This window comes from Haliotis rubra, unplaced genomic scaffold (genome assembly GCF_003918875.1).
Source record: "Haliotis rubra isolate DU_JTF1 unplaced genomic scaffold, ASM391887v1 Scf14, whole genome shotgun sequence".
In the NCBI taxonomy this organism is placed as follows: domain Eukaryota; kingdom Metazoa; phylum Mollusca; class Gastropoda; order Lepetellida; family Haliotidae; genus Haliotis; species Haliotis rubra.
Genome location: NW_025765336.1, coordinates 1,072,049 through 1,099,917, shown reverse-complemented (window position 1 = coordinate 1,099,917; position 27,869 = coordinate 1,072,049). Strand labels below are relative to the sequence as shown.

General features: G+C 39.6%; 1 protein-coding gene and 1 long non-coding RNA gene across 2 annotated transcripts in view; both read left to right on the top strand.

Moving 5' to 3' along the window:
* LOC124268697 (UHRF1-binding protein 1-like) overlaps positions 1-24,410 on the top strand; it is a 133,891-nt gene extending 109,481 nt beyond the window's left edge. Inside the window, 10 exon segments of the mRNA XM_046703688.1 lie at positions 8,561-8,667; positions 9,257-9,325; positions 10,047-11,154; positions 13,150-13,449; positions 13,452-13,771; positions 14,029-14,185; positions 16,214-16,455; positions 17,694-17,802; positions 19,312-21,744; positions 21,848-24,410. Of these exon segments, the coding sequence (XP_046559644.1) occupies positions 8,561-8,667; positions 9,257-9,325; positions 10,047-11,154; positions 13,150-13,449; positions 13,452-13,771; positions 14,029-14,185; positions 16,214-16,455; positions 17,694-17,802; positions 19,312-19,826 (2,927 nt within the window). The 3' untranslated portion in view covers positions 19,827-21,744; positions 21,848-24,410.
* A 1,775-nt stretch (positions 24,411-26,185) lies between these two features.
* Positions 26,186-27,549, top strand: LOC124268698. The gene is made up of 2 exons (XR_006896331.1): positions 26,186-26,303; positions 26,352-27,549. It is a non-coding gene; the product is annotated as an uncharacterized LOC124268698 (long non-coding RNA).
* Positions 27,550-27,869: the final 320 nt, after the last annotated feature.

Below are 27,869 nucleotides of genomic sequence, written 5' to 3'. Positions count from 1 at the left end.
TCTATCCATTATGTACTTTCTGTAAGCTTTCTGCAACCAATACTCACCAGAGACCAAGACACAGTATCTATCCATTATGTACTTTCTGTAAGCTTTCTGTAACCAATACTCACCAGAGACCAAGACACAGTATCTATCCATTATGTACTTTCTGTAAGCTTTCTGCAACCAATACTCACCAGAGACCAAGACACAGTATCTATCCATTATGTACTTTCTGTAAGCTTTCTGCAACCAATACTCACCAGAGACCAAGACACAGTATCTATCCATTATGTACTTTCTGTAAGCTTTCTGTAAGCCAATACACAGTATCTATCCATCTATCCATTATGTACTTTCTGTAAGCTTTCTGCAACCAGTACTCACCAGAGATCAAGACACAGTATCTATCCATCATGTATTGAGTCTGGACCAGACAATCAAGTGATTAATATTATGAGCAGCGATACGATGGGATACGATGACACCTGACCTTTTTAGTCGTCTGTTACGACAAGCTTTGGTTGCTGAAGATCAGTTCTAACCTGGATTCTCATGTGTTGCTGAAGATCAATCTAACCTGGATTCTCATGGGTTGCTGAAGATCAATCTAACCTGGATTCTCGTGGGTGTAACCAGTCCTTAGCTACATGTGGATGCTTTCATTGTTTTATAGTTTCTCAGTGTGTTTGCCGTTCCCTCTTGTGTTGTGGGGGTGGGGTAGCTTAGTGGGTAAAGCGTTCGCTCGTCACACCGAAGGCCCCAGTTCGATTCCCCACATGGGTAAAATGTGTGAAGCCCATTTCTGGTGTCCCCTGTCGTGATATTGCTGGAATATTGCTAAAAGCGGCATAAAATCAAACTCACTCACTCACTCTTGTGTTGTGCGGTGTAGAAATTCTACTTAAATTGCTTCTTTCCTGTTAATCTTGGTGGCTTCCTATTTATATTGTTATCTCTGTACATTACTCTTACCTTGTGTTGCTGCCATCTATAGCTGGAATATTGCTGAGTGTGGCGTAAAACTTAACTCACCCACTTACCTTGTGTTGCCGCCATATAGCTGGAATATTGCTGAGTGTGGCGTAAAACTTAACTCACCCACTTACCTTGCGTTGCCGCCATATAGCTGGAATACTGCTGAGTGTGGCGTAAAACTGAACTCACCCACTTACCTTGCGTTAACCTATCTGCCTCCGTTCAACCCCCAAAAGACTAGAATCTCTACTTTGCTGGGAAAGTTTAATCCCCAATATAAAATTTCATTTGACCACTTAATTAAAAAGCAATGTGTGTTCCTAGATATCAGTGATGGACCCTGTGTCCAGTTACACTTGTCACACAAGATCTGGGGGCGGTGGGATAGCCTAGTGGTTAAAGCGTTCACTTGTCACGCCGAAGACCTGGGTTCGATTCCCCACATGGTACAATGTGTGAAGCCCATTTCTGGTGTCCCCCGCCGTGATATTGGTGGAATATTGCTAAAAGCGGTGTAAAACCCAACTCACTCACTCACTCACACAAGATCTGGACTACCAGTTGTCAGACTTCCAGTTTTATGGAAGCCAAGGTGCCAACTAAGCACACATATATGCATATAAACATTATTAGTCTCAAAGATAGTAGCCCAGTTTCATGTCACGCTCAGTTGCGTTAGACGTTGAACCAGCATCTTATGAGACCTCCTAGACTGTTGGGTTTATGCCATGGATCAATGCCCCTTTAACTCAATACACATGCTAGCTATTTACTCAGCAAAGTGACCAGAAGCGAAATGGAGAATTAAAACAAATAAAAATTTGTTCTCCATGAATATTTCATATCTTCTTGATGTTTCCTGTTGTCTGAAGAAGTGGCAACATTTAGAATTTAGAATTAGTCACCACCGGAAAAAATACACTTGAATGGAGCACTTCTGTTTATTGGTGATTAAATACAAATAGAGTATCCCTTTTCATAAAAAAGCTTAACAGATATGTGTTAATTGCATTCAGAACATTCCAGAGTTCAAGGAATAAATTATACCTTAGATACAGGGATTACTTTAACTGGTCAGCGCATTAAACCCATGATTTTGTTTGGGTCTTTTCTTTATAAATGAAGCATTTACTCGAGTTTTTTCACATCGGAATATATCACAATATGAAAATTCTCTGCAAAACCCACCCCGAACTTTAACTTTGATCAATAGGAAATGTGCTTGAGACAGGGTGGTGAGAGGACAGGGTGTATTAAGCCTTCACCAGACAAGTGCTCCTCCATGGCTTGTGTCAGTCCCAGTTGCTGCTCATGGTGTGTGTGATATCTTACATAGGCAGATATAAATGGTCTGACTACGCTGTGTTTAAGGAGCTGGTTGTGACAGAGCTCAACAGTACAAATACAGAATGTCATTGCCAAAGTAACACAGTCTTGACTATCCTCAGAAACCATTTGGTGTAAAGGGAAAAATAGCTGTGAAACTTATATGTATGGACGACTGAAAATCAGTGTTGACACCAGGTGTTCACAAAAAAGGCTAAGCATGTCCTGCCCTAACGGTACCACTGTGGCCTGTAAACAAACCTCACGAATAAGTGATCGATGGACCGGAAACTCCAGTTAGATACTTTATAATTACAGCTGTTGTGTAGAGGTACAGTTTGTTTGTAAACAAACAACACGAATAAGTGATCGATGAACCGGAAAATCCAGTTAGATACTTTTTAATTACGACTGTTGTGTAGAGGTACAAATGTTCCAATGATAATCAGCAAAGAAATACGTTTGGTAAAAATATATTTGTTTTACACCACATTGGGGGTTAGTTTTAATGTCTTGAACTTTTGTAGGTGACTCAGCATACTTAAATATGCTGAGCTTATGATGTAATCTTCGGGACTTCAGTCCTGCAGAAACATTGACAAGTTGAATTTCAAAATGAATGTCAGTGAAAAAGAATACCCAGTGTGGACTTTTCTCAGAAACAATCTCGATTTGGTGTAAAGGGAAAAATAGCTGAGCTGAGAGCTTAGGTGGCTGCTTTGTGTGCTAGGTGGCTGATGGGACTCAACTACTTGTGTGCTGAAAGTGAATCCCAAATATAACATGTTACATCTGACTTTCTAAGGGTGTGTGTAATCATGAAAAATCCTGGATTGAAAGTCAGTGATGACACCAGGTGTTTGCTAAATATTCATCTGATCAATTGTTTTGTCATTTTCGCCAATAAGAGTGAGTAAGAGTGAGTTTAGTTTTACGTACGCGACTCAGCAATATTCCAATATATGGCAACATCTTTAAATAATCGACAGGACACCCAGTGATCAACAGCATGGGCTTCGATCACGCAATGGAAACCGATGACATGTGTCAACCAAGTCAGCGACCACCGATCCCGTTAGTCGCCTCTTACGACAAGCATAGTCGCCTTTTGTAGCAAGCACTGAAGACCTATTCTACCCCAAATCTTCACGGGTCTTTAGCCACAAAGAGATTAATATGATATTAAAATATAATATCATTAAATACTAATAAAGAAATACAAATATTTAGTGGTAAATACAATAGCAAGTCAGTTGATGTTTTCTTCAGTATATTCAGTGAAACAATGTTTTGGCCATGTTGACAGTGCTAATGTATCATGACAATGGCCAGTGACCACATTACTGTCAAATTAGATACATGAAACTGTTGACTACTATCCCCCATGGCTTGGATCAATACAAGTTTGCACATTTCATTTTGATATCTACACCCAACTTCAAGTAAAAAACTCCTTTATAAAAAAAAAAATCAATAAATATTCGATTCTAGTGATCATGAATAACAAATTAAATCCAGGAAGGTATATGGTTCAAGTCACCAATCATTTAAGTGAATCATAATGGCAGCACTCATAAATGTAAATTGCCGAAACAATGCAGATGTTTCCTGATGTCACCGTTGACCACCGTTGACTAAACAAATTCCACAGTTGTATCAGGGTTACCAAGATCTGTATTTGCTCTTATTACAAGTCCGTCAGGACAATGCTACTGCTCCTGGGAGCTTGGAATGGAGGCATGCTCTATAAATGTAAAATATTTATAATCATAAATCATGCAACAGCACTTTGGTGTATTGCCGGATAATTTTTATGCATGGAACACTTTGACCTGTCACGATGACGTTTCGCGCAATCTCTCAATTTCCAATATAGAACAAACTTTATGGATAACAACTTCTTTTTATTCGTGAGTGACGTTTGATACAGATTCTTATAAGCGGTACAAGAATCTGTATCTGTAAACGTCGCACTCACGAATAAATGCTATTGCATTATGCTTGACAACGGTACAAGAATCTGTATCGAAACGTCGCACTCACGAATAAAAAGAAGTTGTTATCCATAAAGTTTGTTCTATATTGTACTTCCCAACTTCTAAAATGCCACTCAAAGAAGTCTCTCAATTTCCACCTCGAAATTTTGTTGACAAGTGATCGTCCAGTTACAAGAAATATGACCCTAAGCGAAACAAAATCTGTATACATATCCATTTTCTGTTAACTACACCTCATTTCAAGGCGTGAGTAGATGCAATATGATAGTGATTGCTGTGAATTATATGGACTCCGAAGTTATAAATATCGAAGTATAAACTTGCATAATTCAATATGGATTTGTTGACACTATTTCCGATGACTGATCACAACAAAAAGGTGAGCGAAGGTTTGGGGTCGGCTTTTCTACGAAACATACCATTTTGATACTGATTTTAAGGGTCAAGTTAGGGGTTTATCTATGAGATCAGCTTATCGTAATGGTAATATATGGTAGGTGTTTTCTGGACTCAGTGTTTTCTTTCACATTTACCTGACACACTGTGACATTGCTGAAATAACATACTAAATGTCCCACCTGCTGTGCTATAGCTGGAATATTGAATCGCATTAGACAACAAACAAAATGGCATGAAACTAAATTCACCAACCACAATGAAGGCTACGTTTTAGGTCTTCTTGGGTTCCTCAGATTATATATGCAAGGATTCAGTGCGACATGCAGCCAGGACAGGTAGATAACGATTGTGTGGACCCATCTCCCTGCGACGGTCATGGCAGGGTCAGCAACAGTCATGACCATATATGGCATGTAGGTCAGCATGAAACAACCAAGGATTAACACAATCATCCGCAACAACCTCACTTCCTGTGAGGAGAATGTGGCAGTTGTTGGCGTCTGCACCTTGGACTTGACATCTGGCTCTTCCTTGAAGTTAGCTACCTTCTGTTTGGATTTCTTGTAGGTGTAAAATATTGAAACGTAACTCCAGAATAAGATAGGAACAGATGTCACCAGAACAGTTCCACACATGAACAAGATGAAGTTGTCGTTTCGGATAATGGCACAGTATTTTTTGTCCAAGTCATAACCAAACTGTCCCCATATTTCAGACAATGGGAGGATAAGAAGCAAGGAATAGAATGTCCAGCTGAAAGTTATGATCACTGCATTGTGTAGATGGCTGTCGTAGATTGTTATGTATGTCACTGGGTGCACGACCTTCACGTACCGGTTCAGAGTCAGAAGGATCAGGGCATTAATCTCGGCACAGACGTTGGTGTACATGAGATAGGCAAAGACCTTACAAAATGTGTTCCCGTATATCCATCCGTTGAAAAAGGAGTTGACAGCGAGGATGGGTAGCAGGATGGTGGAGCTGAGGAAGTTGTTGATGCAGAGGTTGAGAAGATAAAGGTTACACGTCAACTGCTTCTTCTGCTTCTGTGTCAGTTTGTAGATAGTGAAACTGTTTCCAATCGCCCCACTGACAGCAATAGTGAGGGAACAGACAGAGTGTGTCACTCGTAGACCAGTGGACAGGGTGTCTTGTGTCAGGGTTGAGTTCACCGTGGTGGCCATCTTGTTTCTGGAAGGGAATTGAAGTAAGGGTTTAATTGAAATGTTTAAATGATTTATATATATATTACAATTTGTTGGGTTTGAGTTCATGGTGGAGGCCATCTTGTTTCTGGAATGAAATGTGTGGAAGGGTTTGAAATGTTTAGATGATTTCATGGCCAGGCTAGAGTTGACCCAGGTAACATCTTCATTTGAGATGAAATGCGATGAAGATTTTAATTACAAAAACTTCAAGGATTTTTTAGTACCTGTGCAACAAACAGTCATAGAATGACTGCACCAACCTGTTATAACATCATACGTTGCCTTCAGGAAAATAAATTGTCTAGTTGTTAAAACGTCTGCTCGTCATGCTGTTAGATTCCCCGCAGGGGTACAATGTGTGAAGCCCATTTCTGGTGTTCCCCACAATGATATTGCTGGAATATTGCTAAAAGTGGAATAAAACTGATGATATTCACTCACCCACTCAATCTTGTAAAGATAAAAATACAAGATTTAAATGTCAAAATTTTCAGACACATTTTTGCACAAATACAAACAATAACACCAAAACAGTGTAATAATGATAAAAATACATTTTGGTTTCAATGTCCACATTAAACAAATAATCTCACCTGTGGTCCTGTCAGTAGATGTTTCTTGAACTGAAAGTCTTGCCTGGCGGTGATTAAGTACCATCAAGAGTGCTTTCACTGACGTCAACGAAACTCTTTCTCCTGGTTTTACTCGTCCTTTGTTTTAATTGCCCCAGGAATGTATTTCTGCTCCACGGAGTCTCTGATGAATCTTTCCTTTATGTACACACCTTAACCAGAAAGAAACTTTTTCATTGAAGACTTGTTGAGAACCATTATCATGATGAAGATGAATCAGATTTATTGATGGTTCACAATTCTTTTATGTTGTTTTATCTGGATCTGCTTGACCTAGAAATACAAACTGTGCGGTAGAATTTCTTTGATGTGACCGTATTCTTCAGAAGACTAATATTGAACAAGAATCTCAGTATCCAGGGTATTCAGGGTTTGATGGAGGCTTGAATATCTATCTCAGACATTGCCGTGTGAGGAATGTCAATGTGTTTTCCACTTCTTGTCACAAATGACAACTAAAATAACACTTAATTCCGGGAAGTTGGTTTTCAAATGTTATGTCAAACTTGGTCATGATGTGTGAGGGTTAAATCCAAGACTTGAGTCAATGTTGACACCAGTGTTACTGTCCGGTTGCCAATTGGTTCATTTCAGTGGTGTAAGGACCTGATTCAGGACAACTTTCTGAAAGAATTACACTTGTATTCTGTTTCTTCACAACTGCTATTTTGATTTATGTATTGGGAACTGGGAGTTACAAGCAAACAAGGCTGCTGCTGTTGTTGTGTCCATTAATTAGGTATTGACCTGGCTGAAGTATTGACCTGCTGCTTATCGGCCAGGAACACCATCAGCCATGTTTAAACATCTGGATTTGGCTATCAATACATCAACTTGTCATAATTAAGGGACTGTATGAACCTGGACAAAAGTGGTGCCAGAAATTGGCTGGCAATAGTTTTATTATGGGAAGCAAATCACAAGAATTTAACAAACAAACAAATCCACAGAAAACTACGCCTTACATTGCACTATTTCTTTATGCAGGGGGACCACTTGCTGGTGGAACAGTCAGATAATCAACAAGCGTTTATAGTGAAATTTCAATTTCACACGTGCAACTCGAACACCTGGCTGTTCTACCAGCAAGTTCCCCCTCATAAAAAATTGCAAAAACTGACAACAAAATAATGATCTTTTGTAAAATAAGTTTTTTATTCGGGTATTAAATTATGAGACAAATCATCAGAGTTGGTCTGTCGATTTCATGTGACCGTGCAAAATTTGGTTTTGTTGTAATTATTAGATTTTGTGTTAGTGAGCAATTCATCGGTCTCAAAATGAAATCAAACGGACTGTAGAACGGTATTTGTGGCATTTATAGTGCTGTCTTTACTGAGGAAAAAAATAAATAAATATGTATATTGCACACCTCCCTCAGCCACGCATAGCTTTGGATGGATGCGTTATACAGAAACAGTTCTCCGGATTGAAACATTCGTTGAACAATGATTCTTTTATTTTTCTTGATTTTGACAAAATTCGAATTTCTGAAATGAAATGAGTAAAACCAGACAAATTCCATTTCTGACCGGCTGGTTTCTATTATTCGTGAGAAGTGCAGAACCAGAAGTATTTCGAAAGAATTTTCAACCCAATGATCTGTATGTGCTTAGGGGGCATTACAATGTAACATTGATTCAGCAATGTCGGGATGTGTTTGTCCAGATTGCACTGGGAGCAGTATCATTCTGATTTCTACACAGATGGCTGAGAAATTGCTGATGAAACCTTAAGCAGCACTCACTCACTCACTCACTCACTCACTTGGATTTCGCGCGCACGCACGCACTCACTCACTCACTCACTTGCGATTTCGCTCACTCACTCACTCACTTGGACTCACTCCTCACTCACTCACTCACGCGCGCTGACTCACTCACTCACTCACTCACTCACTCACTCACTCACTCACTCACTCACTCAACCTATATTATTTAAGGGGCAAAGGGTAATGATTTGATGTTTCCAGAATAGTGAAGTGGAACAGGGTTGGATGTTTGGCAGTTTATGTGAATGTATTCTTCTTCTGTTCCAGTTCCACATGCCAACTTGTATGTTTTGCTGAACCCAGTGCGGCTCACAGTGGACTTTCTAACACTGCTGTGGACAAACTACTTCATGCTCAGCCTCTCACAGAATCTGGTAAGGGAATAATATTGATCATCAGAAGATGCATTGATCCTATCTTTACATGGTCATCTTCCTGTAAAGGATCGGGCATCTTTGTCCTTTTTCCAGAACAAAGACGGGAGTCAATGAATGCCAGTTTACAAGAGCCTGAACAGAAATCAAAAACAAACATTTATGTATCTACCATTCAAAAACCTGGGTTTTTTAGTTGTGTTAAACCAGTCAGGGTATAATGAATGAATTAGATACGTTTTGTATTTACAAATTTTTTTGCTTTCACTTACAGTAGGTTTTACATAGCATTTGATGTGCTAGCTCTTCTTTAACAATGTCTATTTTGTTTAGGCTGGTATAACTGCAGGGGCGGTGGGGTAGCCTAGTGGTTAAAGCGTTGGCTCGTCACGCCGCAGACCCGGGTTCGAATCCCCACATAGGTACAATGTGTGAAGCCCATCTCTGGTGTCCCCCGCCGTGATGTTGCTGGAATATTGCTAAAAGCGGCGTAAAACCAAACTCAGTCAGTCAGTGGTATAACTGCAGTGTTGCAAAACATGGCAGAATCATGCACTCTTTCTCTTGTCAAGTGTATTGCTCCTTACAGGAACTGGACAATAAGACGTCTGCCCGAAAAGAACATGTAGATATCAAGGTGGAGGCTGTCATGCCCAGGGTAAGTAATGGATTTGTTTCAGCCTTGCAGTTATAATTGCACTCTGTCAAAGGGGGCGGTAGGGTAGCCTAATGGTTACATCATTATCTCGTCACCCCGAAGACCCATGTTAGATTCCCCGCATGGGTACAATGTGTGAAGACCATTTCTGATATCACCCGTCGTGATATTGCTGGAATATTGCTGAAAGCGGTGAAAAACCATACTCACTCTGTCAAAGGGTTGTAATTTGTAACATATTGGTCAGCGAAAGAAAAGAAGCATAGAACAAACAAGGCTGAAATAATGATGTCATCAAGTGTCATGGTTCTGTTGTGTAGCCATCAATCCAACTGCTGACATGAAGCAAATCCTTGTTGTTCTGTGGGTAAATCCTTACTGTAGTTCTCAAAGTATCTAGATGGAACTCAGACAGTCTATACAGTATAAATGTGACTGACTTGACAGTGATTTTACTGAAGTCAGTTTATCTAAAGATACTCTCCTGTATGCATCTCTGTCTTGTTAATATTCATAACCATCAAAGACATTAATGTCAATATATAATTGCCAACATAGTTTTAGTATCTCATTCTGAAACACTACACACCCACAGATGTCTAGCCAATTGTCCAGGCGGAAGCTTAGTTCCCGAGAGTAATACAGAGTATGAGAAATCTGCTGAAAGTCCACCCAGTTCCAACCAAGACTGACTCCATCAATGCATCACCTTCTTTTGCAGGTCATCATCCCGAATGAGTTCCGAGGTGAAGGTCAGTCAGAGCGCCCCGAGTACCTCCAACTCCAGATGTCAAAGATATGTGCCACTAATACCCGTGTTGAGTTGAAGGCAGAGAGATCTGACCTGGCTAAGATTCTGGACGTATATGAGAAGGAGCAGCTCCTTCGGTCTGAAGGGTTCCCTCGGGACGATTCCACAACTGCCATCCCACCTCATTTCCGTGCCCACGCTGATAGCAGAGACAATCAATACTTTGATAAGGGTGTGAAACAGAAGCTGTCGGAATTCACAAGCCACGAGTTCCTCGCTGGATCTGTTCCAGGCCATGAGTTGTCTACCAACACTCTGAAACGGGACGCAGGATGTGATATGTGGTGTGTCCTCATTGATCAGGTGTGGCTGGAGTTCCTCTTGTCCCTCAGTTCCAAAAGTCGGCCACAACCTTTTGTTGAAGCATTCCCTCTGGCTCTGTGGATATGTCAACCACACAGTCTTGAGAAATCCAACTGTGCCAAAGACTCCTTTAAAGATTTCAAATCCAGCAATCCTGGTCACAAAGGTGTGAATGAGGTAAAGTCTGATGAAGGAGATCGAGATAAACGTCCTCAGAGGCTTCTTCTGAAACAATACTACAGCTGTGATTCTGATGATGAAGGTCATGCTAAAGGTGATGAAGGGGAGACAGCCAAGGATGGATCTATCTGTGATAATGACAAAGAGAAACCAGCAGTGAATGCCAATAACTTAAAAGAAGATGTGCAATATTCGGACTGCCATGTTGTGGCATCTGTCGGAGGCAAGCTACGAATTCAGCTGAATCACCTTCAGTATGTTCTCCTGATGCGACTCAATGAGTCTTTTTCCAAATTCCAAACCCAGATAAATTCTGACCTGTCGAGCCTGGGATCCAAGGACTCTATGAGCATGTGTGTCCCCCTTGTGTTGCCCCAGATTGAGTTTGCTGCAGTATGTCCTTGTCTGATCAACCAGCGGTGTTTCCCGGACGACTTCTCCAGCCCCGTCTCCCCCTTGGACAAGCTGTCTCATCTCACCATGCCGGCCAGTAAAGAGTTTGCTAATGCAGACTACCCTCGCATTGAATTTACAGGTAGTTTTGTATTTCTGTATGATGAGGTTAGGGTGGTGGCCCTCTTTGGTCTCCAGCATATGCATTATTTAATAACTTAGCATAACTTTGAGAAATCGTTCTGAGAATTGTCAGACATATTCAATCGAATGATTTGATTAATTTCAACTTTTGTATGTTTTTCACTTGCAACAGCACTGAATGAAAAGGCCTGAAATTAGGGTTTTCAGAAACTATTATTCTAATTGTTTAACATGATAAGAAGTCAAAATCGTTAAATGATAATCTTGATGTCAGAAATGTGTAACCAGGGGATTCTATGGATATGCTTCAGGCCTGAAGATAATTTCATTGGACCTTTGACTTTCAGATGGACTGTCCACTTTAGGTTTCAATATTTAAAAAAGAATTGTAATGTTTTCTTCTGAAATGTGAATTGGGAATGATGCTTGATTAGTATATAGTTCCTGAAGAGCATGAAAGAAATCAACAGTCTGTGCTTGAACACACTTTTGCTGAGTTTCTCACCTGTAGTTATTAACTCTTTCAACACCAGTCAACCAGAGGCATTTAGTGCCATGACACCGAGTTCCCAGAGACTCTGAGGTCACAGATGAAGCCTATGTTTATGAAGGAAATTATAAGCTTGTAAAACGTTATTGCTACTACATCCCATACACCATTTAAAAGATCTAATCCTACTGTTGATTAATATGACGTTTATTTTTATAATATTATTCAAATAATACAACTACAACTTAAATAAAATTATTTTTGAATGAAAATGCCAGCTTACATTTATAACCTCCAGATAAACCACGAAGGAAGCAAAAACTATGGCGATTATTTTCAATTTGTGACATGTCATAACATGTCCGTGCCTTTTTCTTTTATATTTTCATTTTTACGTAATCAGAAAACTATTATAAAAAGATTTCTTAAATAATATGTATGGTCGCCTATTTCCCGATATCTGTGGCTTTCCGCTCGGTAACCTGACATAACAACGGAAAATACCTCCGTTTTCGAAGCTTCAGATGAAAAACATGGGAGGCGAATCGTTTGATGTCGGGTATCGTTCGAAAGCTCTGAACCTCAACAACATCACTGAACCCTTGCCGGGAGTATTTTCACAGTTGTAAGAAGCGATTTTATTGGATAAAAATTGGTTTCTAATGACGCTTTTTCGCTCCAGTCTGCTTTAAGGGTCGTGATTGGTCAAAATCAGACACGTGACATGAGGCAGCCAATCATATTACAGCAATGGATACCGCCCTCGTGAAACTTAAAAACCTCCAGATTTAGACGAAAGTTTTAGGTAAAATAACGCTATTTTGAACATATTAAGCAAGAAATCGCTGCATATACGTAAATTATGGAACTTATTGGACGTATCGTGCTAGGTTATGACCTGTGACAAAAATGCTTCATGTATATATTTTCGCATTAAACATCGTGGTCCGAAATGCGGAAGATTGAGGCGGCGAGAGCCGAGATGTCAGTTGTCAGTGACTTGACTTACATTACATGATCGCACAAAAAGATGGAAATAGTAATTTTATATGTACTTTTGACAATTTTTATGAATGCTATTGTTGATTTTATTCATTAGTTTATTCAATTTATTTACTGAATTCCTCGAAACATCGTTACTTTGCTCTTTGACAACTTTATTGTGGACCCGCTGTCAAAGCATGTGTCCGAGAATCGTTGTTTTCAATAACATTGCGAAAAATAGTTTATAATTTTAATTCTGCTGATAATATATGATAAATTGAAATTTAATAAGTGTTTTCAGACATTGTGAAATGTCATAGATATAATATATGAATCATAAGTCAGGTAGGTTCCTGAAATTATGTCTCATTTTGACGTGACTACTGCCTGGCCGCTTAAGCGGCCTCCGGTGTCTGGGGACTCATAACATTGTGGCCTCTTAAGCGGCCTGCGGTGTTGAAAGGGTTAATCAAGCTGAAGTTGAGTGTTCATCCTGTCTATATGTGTTTGACATTCCAGAGTCTGACATGAACCTGCCGAGTGACGTCCCGAGCAGTCCCAACATGATGATCACCAAGTCCATGAGTGACTCCACCATCCAGTCCCACTCCAACGGGATGCTCAGCCACTCTGAAAGTACCTCTGACTTCGAGAGGAAGTCTTCCTCCGGCAACCCCAACCCCCACCTCTGCAGCGGACAGCCATCTCCGCCCTCACTATCTCCGGCACCACCAACGACGACGAGGACTCCACTGTCTCCTCTCGCTCCTACGGCATGGATTCTGGCATCAGCATGGACAGCCGCCGCAGCACTGGAGTGCGGTACACGAAGGCACAGCCACAGATGAAGAAGGCACTTTCTTCAGTTTCATCTGCTTTTTCGAGTTTCACGGACAAACTGAAGCTGAAGACGGATGACGACATGTTGTCAGTGTCAGATGACCTTGAAACAATGTCAATAAAAACGGACATGTCGTCTGATGACGAGTTTGAGCATCTGACATTTGAGGATTCAGAGGTGCCGGCATTTTGTCACGATCCGCCTTCAGATACGGCGTCCACTACTGACACCTACAGCGACATGGCTGATGACACCTCCAGTGTCTACGCAGAAAGCTCATCAACGCGGGGAAAGGAGATTGTGAGTACATCTTCTGGATACGGTTGTAGCAACAAGGAGCTCGATTTAAGTGTCATTAAAAGCTATGTGCAGGATCAGTATTTTATTTGCAGCATATAATCCTGGAGTTTTTCTTAGGATCTTGAGATCTTCTTTGGTATTTGAATCTGCATACTCAAAATTTTGAATCTTTCCAACCATCAGTTTAATTACTTGGAACTTTGTTCAATTCTTACTTTAAGTTATATTTCTAAATTTCTGTTTAATTTTACAAACAGATATCGATAGTGCTGTTTAAACTGGACACGACAGAGGTGTTGATGACCAGCAGTGACAAGGGGATGACCGTGGCAGCACAGGTGTCCAAACTCCTCACCTGCCAACCAGGCAACATCAGCGCAGAGGACTTCCACGCCAAGTTCTCCAGTCAGAAAGGTGGGTAATGATGGGAGCAGTCTCTTGATGCTTGTAGCTCACTTTATCTGTTGGTTATTGATGGTCGAAGCTCACTATTGGCCTTAGTTTTTGTAGCTCACGTCACCTAATTGTAGTCAGGATTTCTTTACAGTCAGGAATTAACCCTGGTATTACTGGTCCAATAGTCATAAGTCACCTTAATGCTTATTGGTCACATTTATCTTTAACACTTGCTTAACATAACTCACTTTATCCTGACCAGAAGCTAACACTTCACTGTTCATGGCCCACCAATGTTTTACTTGTCAGAAATCATATTTAAACATCCAAGTTAATGTATGTTTCATTCTTACTCATCATATTGTAAGGTATCTCCTCTCTTGCTTGGTGTAGATCAGTTTGACTCTATCAGTACTTTTTGAACTTTTTGAAGCCCAATTCAAGCCTTGCCGGTTGTAACCTCTTGTGAATTAGATTTAGCTGAGTTTTCATTAAACATGTAATGTTCTTTGTCCCATAGCAGTAACCTTCATTGACTCTTACTTTGGCTTTCCTAGCTTCATTCTGTAGCTTTCCTTGGTTCATACTGTAGCTTTCCATGGTTCATGCTGTAGCTTTCCTTGGTTCATGCTGTAGCTTTCCTTGGTTCATGCAGTAGCTTTCCTTGGTTCATCCTGTTGCTTTCCTTGGTTTATGCTGTAGCTTTCCGTGGTTCATACTGTAGCTTTCAGTGGTTCATCCTGTAGCTTTCCTTGCTTTATACTGTAGCCTTCCTTGGTTTATGCTGTAGCTTTCCTTGGTTCATGTAGTAGCTTTCCTTGGTTTATCCTGTAGCTTTCCTTGGTTTATGCTGTAGCTTTCCTTGGTTTATGCTGTAGCTTTCCTTGGTTCATGCAGTAGCTTTCCTTGGTTTATGCAGTAGCTTTCCTTGGTTCATACAGTAGCTTTCCTAGGTTCAAACGGTAGCTTTCCTTGGTTCATGCTGTAGCTTTCCTTGGTTCATCCTGTAGCTTCCCTTGGTTCATGTGGTAGCTTTCCTTGGTTCATGCAGTAGCTTTCCTTGGTTCATACAGTAGCTTTCCTTAGGCTCAAACGGTAGCTTTCCTTGGTTCATGCTGTAGCTTTCCTTGGTTCATCCTGTAGCTTTCCTTGGTTCATGCTGTAGCTTTCCTTGGTTCATACGATAGCTTTCCTTGGTTCATGTGGCAGCTTTACTTGGTTGAACCTGTAGCTTTCCTTGGTTCATCCTGTTGCTTTCCTTGGTTCATGCTGTAGCTTTCCTTGGTTCATACAGTAGCTTTCCATACTTAGCTTTCCTTGGTTCATGCAGTAGCTTTCCTTGGTTCATGCTGTAGCTTTCCTTGGTTCATGCTGTAGCTTTCCTTGGTTCAACCTGTAGCTTTCCTTGGTTCATGCTGTAGCTTTCCTTGGTTCATACTGTAGCTTTCCTTGGTTCATCCTAGTAGCTTTCCTTGGTTCATACTGTAGCTTCCCTTGGTTCATACTCAAACCTGTAGCTTTCCTTTGGTTCATGCTGTAGCTTTCCTTGGTTCATACAGTAGCTTTCCTTGGTTCATACTGTAGCTTTCCTTGGTTCATGCTGTAGCTTTCCTTGGTTCATGCTGTAGCTTTCCTTGGTTCATGCTGTAGCTTTCCTTGGTTCATGCTGTAGCTTTCCTTGGTTCATACTGTAGCTTTCCTTGGTTCATACTGTAGCTTTCCTTGGTTCATACTGTAGCTTTCCTTGGTTCATACTGTAGCTTTCCTTGGTTCATACGATAGCTTTCCTTGGTTCATACGATGCTAGCTTCCTTGGTTCATACGATAGCTTTCCTTGGTTTATACTGTAGCTTTCCTTGGTTCAACCTGTAGCTTTCCTTGGTTCATCCATTAGCTTTCCTTGGTTCATGCAGTAGCTTTCCTTGGTTTATGCTGTAGCTTTCCTTGATTCTTTTCTTACAGTTTTCCATGGTTCGTACATACAGCTTTCTTTAACATCTGTAGAATGATATTAAGATAACTAGCAAGAACATAACTTTACTGCAGGATTCTTTCAAGACAACACCCTGTCACCAAGTCACCCAAAGACGTTTCCGTACACCGTGCAGTATCGCGCTGACACAACAACAACTCCAAACTCTGCTCTCCTCACTGTGAGGAGCCATGACTCCAGCCTCAGTTTCAAAATGTCCAGTCTGATGTCACTGTCAGAGTTCGTCGAGGAGGAGAAGCTGTCGGAGCCGATACCGATGGTGGTGGACGTCCACAACCTCCTCCTCATCCTGGAGGTAGGTGCACTTGCTGAGATAGAAAAGTCTCTAGAAACTCATGACCCTTGATCACTGGATTGTCTGGTCCAGACTCAGTTATTTACTGACCGCCGCAACATAGCTGGAATATTGTTGAGTCCAGGCTCAAACAAACCCAACTTTTTTACCTAGCCGAATGTCAGGGGTGTGGCAATATGTAAACTTGTGTTACATGAAATATGAATCTTCTGGAAACAATGTCATTTTGTCCAGATTATTCTTCATTAGTTGGTTTGGTGTGTTTCTTTTTCGGGATTACTTTTTAAATCTTACTGTTAATTACAGTCCGTTTGAGTCAGAAACGGACCGATTAATTGCAAATTTTATCATTGTACAAAATTGCCACATAAATGTAAATAGTACACATGTTTATCATTTACTAATACCAAACAGCTTTCTTCTATTTGAAAATTTTCCGGACTCCACCAAAAAAAGTTCTTTAAGAAACTATCATTAAAATTTTGACACAGTTCACTATTTGTTACGAGGGAGGAGTGCAGAGAAAGGGACGGCCCTGAAACGTTGTACTCGAGAATAAAAAGAAGATGTAACCCAGAAAAAATCTCTATGTTCATCAAATATCATCTTCTAAAATGCCAATAAAGCATCTAGAAGAAAGCTGTTGGGTATTAGTAAATGATAAACATGTGTACTATTTATATTTATGTGGCAATTTTGTACAATGATAAAATTTGCAATTCATCGGTCCGTTTCTGACTCAAACGGACTGTATGCTTCTATAAAATATATTAATGAGTGTCAATGTTTGACTTGTCCCTCAAGACCTCCACTAGACATACAGAACATAGATAAGAAGTAAAATAGGTTTTGCAGCATTGGAATAACTGTATCATTCTGAGAACATCCAGAAGTCCGTTTCTTCCAAGTAGTAATAGATATCAAGACAGCTGTTTTGGTACGTCCTTAATCCATTTTATTTGTTACCTTATGAGGTGAGCTTCTGGTACTCTGGGAAAAACAATTTGTTGTGGCTTACAGAAGAAAAACACTATCCTCATCTCCTCAGGGGTCCACAGTTCAGTGTGAGTTATACAGTCAGTCAGTTCTGGGAAATCCTCACATGAGAGTGAATGGAATATTGCTAAAAGCAGCTCTAAAACTCAGTCAGTCTGGGGAGAGAATATCAGGCTGGTGTCTCTGACTATCCCTGGTGTGTATCCCTGTTGTATGTGTGTCATGTGTGAGTTCTCCTCCAGGAGGACCGGCCATCCAGCAACCCTGTGTCACCCGGAGCCATGCCCATCGACCTGCAGATACACAAGCTGACCATCAGGAGGGGATCAGATGGCGTCTTCCACTTATCAGGTGACTGGCGCCATTATTTGGGGATTTCAGTAATGATGATTGGTCAGTAGGGTAGCCAAGTGGTTAAAGTGTTCGCTTGTCACGCCAAAGACTGGGGTTTGATTCCCCACATGGGTACAATGTGTGAAGTGCATTTGTGTTGTCCTCAACTTGTAATTGCTTGAATATTACTAAAGTGACAGGCGCCATTATTTAGGGGTCATTAGGGTTCCAGTAATGATGCTTGGTTCATGTGATTGAATATAATTTTAGCAATATTCCACCAATACCAGTTGGACGTAAGAAAAACTTCTCATCTTGAACCCCATTTGGGAATCAAACCTATGGCTTTGGCATTTTGATTGAATACTGTAAGTCTTGGACTACCCGACCTTCCCTTATGTGAAGGTGGGGTAGACTAGTGGTTAAAGTATTTGCTTGTCACTCCGAAGACAGTGGTTTGATTTCCACATAGGTACAATGTATGAAACCCTTTTCTGGTGTTCCCATCTTGATATTGTCTGAATATTGCTAGTAGCAGCATAAAACCATATTCACTCATATGTGAAGGTAGGTAGGACTGGTAAACTGATATTATAGCAATAAACTTGTGTGCATGTGTGTCTACGTTTCTAGACTAGTCCGATTAATAGTTAAACACAGTATACTGACCCCAAGTTAACCATGTTTTATCATCATAATTACTTGTGGAAGGCAGCTTAAGATAAAGTACAATCAAATTTTGAATTTTGGTCATCAACTGCCCTAAGAGCTGATAATTTTACTCTGTCTGTTGAGATGCTAATATGGTGTTAGCGTGAGTGTCAGGATGAATCAACCCATGAAGGTCTGGGCTAGAATTGGTCTTATTTAGCAACCCATACTTGTCACAAGAGGTGAATAATGGAATCAGATGGTCTGACTCAGACTTTGTTGATGCATGTCATCTTATCCCAGTGTGGTCCCCAGTGTATGGTCCCCCAGTGTATGGTCCCCCCCCCAGTGTAGTGTATGGTCCCCAGTGTATGGTCCCCAGTGTATGGTCCCCAGTGTGGTCCCCCAGTGTATTGTCCCCCCAGTGTATGGTCCCCCCAGTGTGGTCCCCCAGTGTCATAGATTGATGCTTACGATGTCAGTCACTGGATTGTCTGTCCAGACTTGATTATTTACAGGCCGCCATAGGTGCTATAAGATACCAGTTTGTTTTGCCCTTTAAGAAAACTCCCTCCCAAGTATTCTTCTTGTTGACAGCAGACGACCAGGTTTCCTTGATAACATTATCATGTATCACTGTGCTGTGCTATCTCTGTTTTGAAATGACTTGCTGTTATCTATATTCTTAAAAGTGGTGTGAGGAACGTTTGATATTTGAAAGATTCATGTCGAAAGTGGTGATACCTCACTTGTCTTATTTGGGAATAATTCCTGTCCAAAGGGCTCGAAAACCTCACCAATGTTGTTGATTTGGCTTGTTGTCTAATGGTTCAAGTCAGAAGGAATTTGAATGATTCATGTCCAAACGTGTTTCAGGAGGGTCAATAGAGTCAGCTCCCCTTGGAATGCAGTCACTTCAGCCCATAGCAGCACTGAAGGGAGGCAACTCTCCATCTCACACATCAGATACATCACCAGGGAAAGAATCGGAGGAAATGTCCACACCTGTGTTACATCTGGAACAGTTCCGGCAGGTGCAGATGGACAACATGGAACTCCGTCGTCAGATCCAGGAGTACCAAGCGCAGCAGAAGACAACAGAAAAACATCTCACCCAGTTGAGAGCAGGGATGGAGTTCATGGAAAAACTCACCAGTGAAAATGAAACTTTAAAACAGAAATTATCCGAATATGATCTCAGCAAGGAAGATGAGTCAACGAATAGATATGAGATGGAGAACTTGCAGTTACAGCAGAAGGTGGCACAGTTGGAAGAGGAGATTGTCAACATGACCACCGAGCGGGACTCGCTGTTCGCCACTCTCAAACTGCTACAGGATGATCTCATGGCCTCCGAAAAACGACATCGAAGCCACACAACAGCATCATAGTTTTGTGTATCTTGTGTGAAAGACGAGTAGATGACGATTGAATTTGTGACAGTCTGTGTCAAACTTGGATTACTCCGTGTTTGATTATGTTCATGTTGATCTTACACGTGAAGTTGTAAGATAGGACATGGCAATATTGTGTGATGTTTACCATGAGGCTTTTCATATGATACAGGACCATCTGGAGAAAGGAGTGCAGTGGAATCTTGAAGAATTAACGTGGCAGTCACATTGGATTTTTTATTAAGACCTTCGGCCAGGAATGTGTCTAACATTGCAAACTAAGTGGAATTTTCAAACAAAATTGGATAAATCATTCAAAATTGTAGTTTCTAAATTCTTTATTTGTCTTAAGTTATGAGGAATTGCAAAATCATAGATTTAAATTAGCACAGTCATTTGCTGCAGACTTGAGACCAAATATCAGTCTCTGAGCAGTTCTGGATTAGCCCCGATCTTCTAATATTTACACTAGTGTATCATTTTGGTACTTATGTATCATGATACATACTATACTGTACAAGTGTCATGTATGTACATCATGATGGCTTTGTATTACAAGAAATACAATCCTGTATCATATCATTAGCTGCGTATCATGATACATAAAATATTGTATCATATCGGTAGCTACATATCACAATACATAACATGTATTGTTAAATCAGGCGAGTGTCCAAGTGAAAGTTTTATCCAGAATCTGTTCATCGGAGTTGAAATTTTAATCGCTGATATCTAAACTCAGACGTGACCTCCAAACAGTTCAGAATATAAAGAAGTCATTACTTCAGGACAATTATTAGTTTTCAAGATTATCAATCAGATTTCCTTCGAAAGATATCATTTCATCCTTTTACCTGTTCCTCAAATAGGTGAGTGAGAGATTGTTGATAACATCACTCAGCTATCTGCTGCTGTCTGACGTCTGTCATGTCAGTTGGTGAAGGTGAAGAAAAGTGGAACAGGTTAACAAAATAACCAAATCTTTTGTGATATATTTTGTTCTCGATATGAAATGAATGGGTTTTGATTTTCATGAAACAGGAAAACAAAGGTTTTTGTAATGTTGCCACATGTTCATTCATTACTGATAGAGCAACAACAGTGTGTAACTAATATAAGGCCATTCTACTGATAATTGCAGCCTGGTAACTGAAGTGCTCCGCTTGACTTAACTTTGCTTTCTCTAATGAATTTGAGTGGAGAGTGCAGAATAAATTTGTTTTCCATTTATGAAAGGAGCTGATAGAATCTTGTCATTTTCAGTCTGAAAGCCAAAGTATTGTTGACTTGCTAGGAAGTTATATTTTTCTGTGTTTGTGGGGGATGGATACAGTCTGAAGGCAGCAGCTGGTGTTCTATGATGACAGGGGGAAGGATATGATGACTTATGAATATCAGATATGAATATCAGAATATGGAGTGACAAGATTTGCACAGTGTGGTACATCATCGAGGTGTAGCTAAACGGATTGATAATCTGAAATATTATATAGATTAATGATATACATATTGTATCATCCATAATATCATACATAAACTATTGTGATGAAATATAGTTTTAATTTACTTAGACAATTCACAAAGTTAGGTCTCTATTCACGGGCTGCTTCCAAATCAGGTTCAAGATGGTGTTTTGTTACTAATCCAAACATAAGTATGTGATCATCATCAGTGATGTGAAATATAATTTCTTTCAAATATTATTGTCATTTTTGCTTAGAGTTACTACTCTTGATATTAATTGATAACTGATCAATATTCAGTCAACGATTATCAGTCTCTATGATCTATATTGATAACTGATCAATATTCAGTCAACACTTATCAATCTCTATGATCTCTATTGATGACTGATCAATATTCAGTTGAAAATGATCAATCTATATCATCTATATAGATAGCTGATCAATATTCAGTTGACAATAATCAATCTATATCATCTATATAGATAACTGATCAATATTCAGTTGACAATGATCAATCTATATCATCTATATAGATAACTGATCAATATTCAGTTGACAATGATCAATCTATATCATCTATATTGATAAGCAGTCCTAACATTACATCAAAGACACTGATTCATCTGCCGTCGCTGAACAATTTGTGAAGATCAACTGGCATATTTCTATCATTTTACAACAAACAGCTTTTCCCATTCATTGTTAGATAGCTTTACGGAACAGTTGCCTGTGCAGATATACAATATCAGCATTGAGACAATAAGTTATCTTCTCAGAAAGAGGATCAACTAATAATTACGTGTACCTTTACAATTTGTTTCATGCCGTCTTGAGTCAGGCCTAATTGGCATTTCCTGTACAATCAATATAGGTGCTGTGTATGGGAGGCCTGACTTGTTGGACTATGTTGGTTTTCTTCATAGGGATTGTCAACATGATGCTTAGTTAAATCAGATATTTCCTTGTTATTTCATACATTGAAAACTATTTTAATCTGAATGGCCAGTCAAGAAAATATTTTCAAACCCATTTACAGTTTTTAATCCAGTGGATTAAATTAGAATAGATATGGTCAGGTGGCAAAATGTTTTTCTTCTTAGGGTGAAGTATAGAAGTATATGTTTCAGTTTTTTGTTCATACTATTTAGCCCTGTAGTAAATATTTTCTATTTATGATGAATTAAGTTTCTTAATGTCTGACTGAATACTGGTGATTTCATTTCTCAATTTTCTGTGGGAGGATGTCCTGCCTGTGATGTCATCATTCACTGTGATGTCATCATTCACTGTGATGTTATCATTCACTGTGATGTCATCATTCATTGTGATGTCATCATTCATTGTGATGTCATCATTCATTGTGATGTCATCATTCATTGTGATGTCATCATTCATTGTGATGTCATCATTCATTGTCTGATGACATCGTTCTTTCAACAGTGATGTCAGTGTTTTGTTAATGTTATCTTTGTTATGTGTACCAGTTAGTGAATAGTAATGAATGTTTGACCTTGTGATTGATACACCAGTAGACACACCACACAGACCGCGAGACATATGGACGTTACACTTCACAGCTATGCAAGTCTCTGTAGAATACATAGGCAGTCAGGTAGTGGGACATTTTCTGGTATAATGGAAATCCTTTAGAACTGCAGAATTGAGAATGCTGATGTTGTATTTCAAGAATTTGTTTAGAAAATTGAGCAACTTTCGTCAGAGCATGTAGCCCTTCCGTTATTAATGGTGACTTGTTTGTTTTTTCTTGGTTCAGTGGTAGCAGCTCTGTAGTTCCAGCCCTACATGTACTGGAATCATGTGATTGGTTTTAATCCCTGAGTCACCTGTATGGTTCCTGGTTTCTCAGCACCAAACTTTGCTCCTGGATTTTGAAAAAAATGTGATATGTCCAAAACTTGCTTCTCTCCTTTCACACAAGCTTACATTTTATATTACTGGGATACCATTTACAGGTGATCTTATCAGTTACCCTCCTTTCATAAAAAATAACTATAATAACAGTTATATTCTGCTTGAGAAGCACAGAACTCCATATACAATCTATGGTCAAAAGTCTGCATTTTATACTGAGGGAAACAAATAAGGGAACACCACTTCATCACAGCATTCCTCTATATAATCTCAGATTCTCACCCACAGTTCCATAGAAAGCTTGCGAAGAAACCTGGAAAAGAATAAAGGAACACTTGTGCTTTCATGTGTTCCCTTATTTGTTTCCCTCAGTATATTTCCCTGGCCAAAGGATCAGTGTGCACTCAGTTTGCAGTTCTTCACTCCCTTTAACCAAACCTAATGTGAGGAACTGGAATTGTTGTCAGTCACGTTACCTTTTCATCCTTCCAGGTACCCATTTACTGCAAGGTGACCAGAAGCATGTTTCAAACAACATCACTTGCCCAACACAAATGATAGTGTGTGTTTAGTTTTACGCAACTTGACTTTTAGCAATATTGCAACAATATCACGGCGGGGGACACCAGAAATGGGCTTCATACATTGTACCCATGTGGGGAATTGAACCAGGGTCTTCAGCGTGATAGGCGAACGCTTTACTCGGCTACCACAACGCCCCCACAAACGAGCAAGTAGAATGCGATTTAATGTTTCTGATACATGTCTGTAAAAGATTGCTCAATTTCTTCAACAAATTTTGATTTTTTTTCCAATTGTGCAGAGCTAGTGTTTCTTCCCTATGTAGTTGTGTTTGTGTTGCCTCCCTTTGTTTACAACTGTCAGTATTGCCTGGCTGGTCAGATCTTCATGCTCATTCATATCCCAGTGCCACGCCTCTTTTTTGTTGAAGTTTAAATTATGATTTATATATTTACTTTTTATAAAGTGTTTACTTATTGTCTATGACTATAATGCAGGTGACATAATGATATCTACGGTACTTCATAAGATGGCAGTGAAGGTTAAGTGCCATACGTGATATAGCAATGTAATCATGTGTTCCATCTTATTAGCGTCTTTGTTATTGTTAGGCGAGGTAGTTCAGGTAGAGTAAGTGAAGTGTGTTATTGTGTATGAAATACTTGTATACCATATTTGTAGAAATAAATATCACGATACATCATTGTGTGCGTATAGAAGAGATATCTGTTGTGGAGTACAATGTATAGTATTAGGTCGGATACTTAAATTTAGAAATTATTGGGTCACCTGGTTGATACAAGTGCTGACCCTAAGTAAAATATACCACTCAAAAAATGTGGAGTGAGTGAGTTGAGTTTTACCGCGCTTTTGGCAATATGACAGCAGGGGACATCAGAAATGGGCTTCTCTCATTGTACCCATGTGGGGAATCGAACCCGGTCTTCAGCATGATGAGCGAACGCTTTAACCATTAGGCTACCCCACTGACCCTAGTACCACACAATGGTTATTCTGTCATGACAAGTGGTTTTCAATATATGTCTGTCAGGACAGATTGTATATAAATTAGGTGGTCCTTTACTTCTTTTGAGCAGTATACATCATGGAGTGGTAGTTCACCTAGTATATTTACTCTAATACACAGGGGTGGAAATAACCCATTGCCCGACGCCCGGGTCCAGTGTTCTTTTCTGTCAGGCAAGCAAATTTGTATATCACATTGTACCGGTGTCCAGTTGATATTCCAATGTTAATTATGTTGTTTATTTATAAAATCAACAAGAAAACAGTCAGTATAGTGGAAAAATTATCAGGGCAAGTGATTTTACATGTGCCACTGTACCGGAGTACACTAGCAATTTTAAAGTTATTTCCACCCCTGATACACTGTTATATGGTGTAGTGTTGTAGCAGTTTGTCATACCGATAGACTGATATTTCCCCTATTCACATGTGATGTTGTAGGATATCAAGCAAAGCAAAATTAGTGAGACCCATTAGGTCCGGGTTAGAAGTGATCTTCAGTAACCCTTGCTTGTCGTTAGTGTCGACTAACGGGATCAGGTGGTTAGGCTTGGGGACTTGGTTGACACACGTCATCATATCCCAATTTCGTAGATTGATGCTCATGCTGTTGATAACTGGATCGTCTGGTCCAGACTCGATTATTTACAGACCGGCGCCATATAGCTGGAATATTGCTGAGTGCGGTGTAACTAAACTCACTCGCTCTAATCATACAATTTGAAACAGCCAACCAAAAGTGGAAATATACAATTATGGATAAAGTTTTATGTATATTAGCATGTCGACCTTCTTGTTTTCATGTTGCCCTGATTCCTTGTACCTGTAGAGTAGTCCTGTATCTGTAAAACTCAAAAAATTACTTGTCTTTATATACTGTAAAGCGTACTTATTTTCACGTGGAGCAATTTTCGCGAAATTGACAGTTTAGACTACATCGCGCGGTCAATTATTCGCTCAATCAGTAATTGCCAAAACTGCCAGCTGTCTCTTTGGCCGCCACTTATAGCAGTGAAAACAGAGTGGCTTAACCTGTCAGGCGGCGTTTATTGCTTACTCACAGGAAATCCCTATCTGTGCAGCCACAACACACATTGCTGTTTTCGCTAATTCGGCGATGGGATTTGGCTCATTATTTAATTATGTTTTGGGAAATCCATTACAGCGACAGTTAAGTATGATTCTTCATGCTACTATCAGTCGTCATTTTAAGATTCCCGTAGATTTCTGTCTTCAAACTTGATGTGTTATGGTAACAACTCAGGGCTGAGCTTGGCTAGACTGAATGAATGACAGGTTTATTCGCTGGTGTATAAATTTTCGCTAAAATGTTTTATGCCGAAAAGCGGCGAAAATAAAACCTGCGCGAAATATAATACGTTTACAGTACGTACAGTAGACACTTGTGTAAAAATTGACTAGTGTAACCTTATATCTGTAAAGTAGACATGTGTGAAAACCTAACAAGTGTAACCTTATGCCCGAACAGTAGACCTGTGTCTGAAAAAGTGACTTGTTTGTCTTCATATCTGAACAGTAGACGTGTGAAAACCTAGCTAGTGTGACCTTATATTCGTACAATAGACATGTGTGTGAAAACCTGACTACTGTGTCCTTGTACCTGTACAGTGGACAGGTGTGAAAACCGAACTATTGTAACCTTGTACCTGTACAGTGGACAGGTGTGAAAACCGAACTATTGTAACCTTGTACCTGTACAGTGGACAGGTGTGAAAACTGTGAAAACTGAACTAGTGTAACCTTGTACCTGTACAGTGGACAGGTGTGAAAACCTAACTAGTATGTCTTTATATCTGTACAGTAGATGCATGTGAAAACCTATCTAGTGTGTCCTTATATATCTGTACAGTAGATCTGTGTGTGAAAACCTAAGGTTTTCTTGTAATTGTACAGTAGACCTTTGTGTGAAAAGGTGACCCATTTCTTTCTTGTACTTGTACACCTGTGTGTGAAAACCTGACTTATTATTCAATATATATGTACAGTAGACCATATGCGAAACACTGATTGTCCAGGTTGTCTCCATTTACCTGTGGTTGTCATGAGTGTCACGTGATCTGTTATTAGCAATAATTATAGCAAGATGTGTTCCCTGCATCAAGATATTTTTCTCTCAGTACGAGGGTATCATTAAATGGGAGTTACAAATGAAGTTTTTAAACAAGAATTGACATAACCAAATTAATCATGTCACATTGATGAAGTTACAATGTAGTGAATTTATCAAGACATGAATGTATGTGTATGTAAGTATATGTTTGTGTTCAAGCCTCAATACTGTAAATGAATTTCATCTCACAAATCAGATGATACATGCCAAATTAATGTCTCATAATATACATCAGTGATTTCCTAGAAACATGCTTAAGTGCTTTCTTCGCCATATGTTCTCTCATGTTTAGTTGTCTGTCGGAATATATTCATATCAGATTCCATGTTTGCAGTGCTGTTGCCATGAACACAAGTGGGACCAGTGCCAAGGGAGGCAACTCTGTTGTGTAAATGCTATATGTGATAAGGGGTTTTGTAGTGTAGGAAAACAATTTCTAGGGTGTCATATATGTATTGTGAATAGGCATTTGGATTTAATTGCAAGTATTATAATACCCTTGTTTGGTTTGATATGCTCATGAAGAGAAATAAGGGTACATACACGACTGACTGTGTGTGCATGTGTCCTTGAACTTGTACTTGCCAATCTCTGTAATGTCCAGCAAATATAGTTTTTAGTTTAGTGTTTAGAGTGAGTCTCTAATGTACGGTGATTGCAGTGCTGGCTTCTAAACCATTCGTAATAAATTATTTAACCATTTTGTTCCAAATGCTGTGTTAATATATTTATACTTACATATTCTTGTAAAGTGGTCTTCAAGCTGACAAGTTGACTGAGGGTTGTTTGGATTTAGTGGTTTTTTAGTGTTTTTGTTTGTGTTACACCAAACCGAAGTTCAATTCTCTTTCCAATGTCCCAGATGAAAGACAATAGTTTGGTCCTGATTGGATCTATTTGAAAACATCCATTGATAACATACCACGATATGGATGTTATATTAAGTTATGCTTTTTTATGTCAACGCTACTTTTTGTTTTAATGCAAAGCATGTAAAAACATTGGTGTGATAGAATACTATCT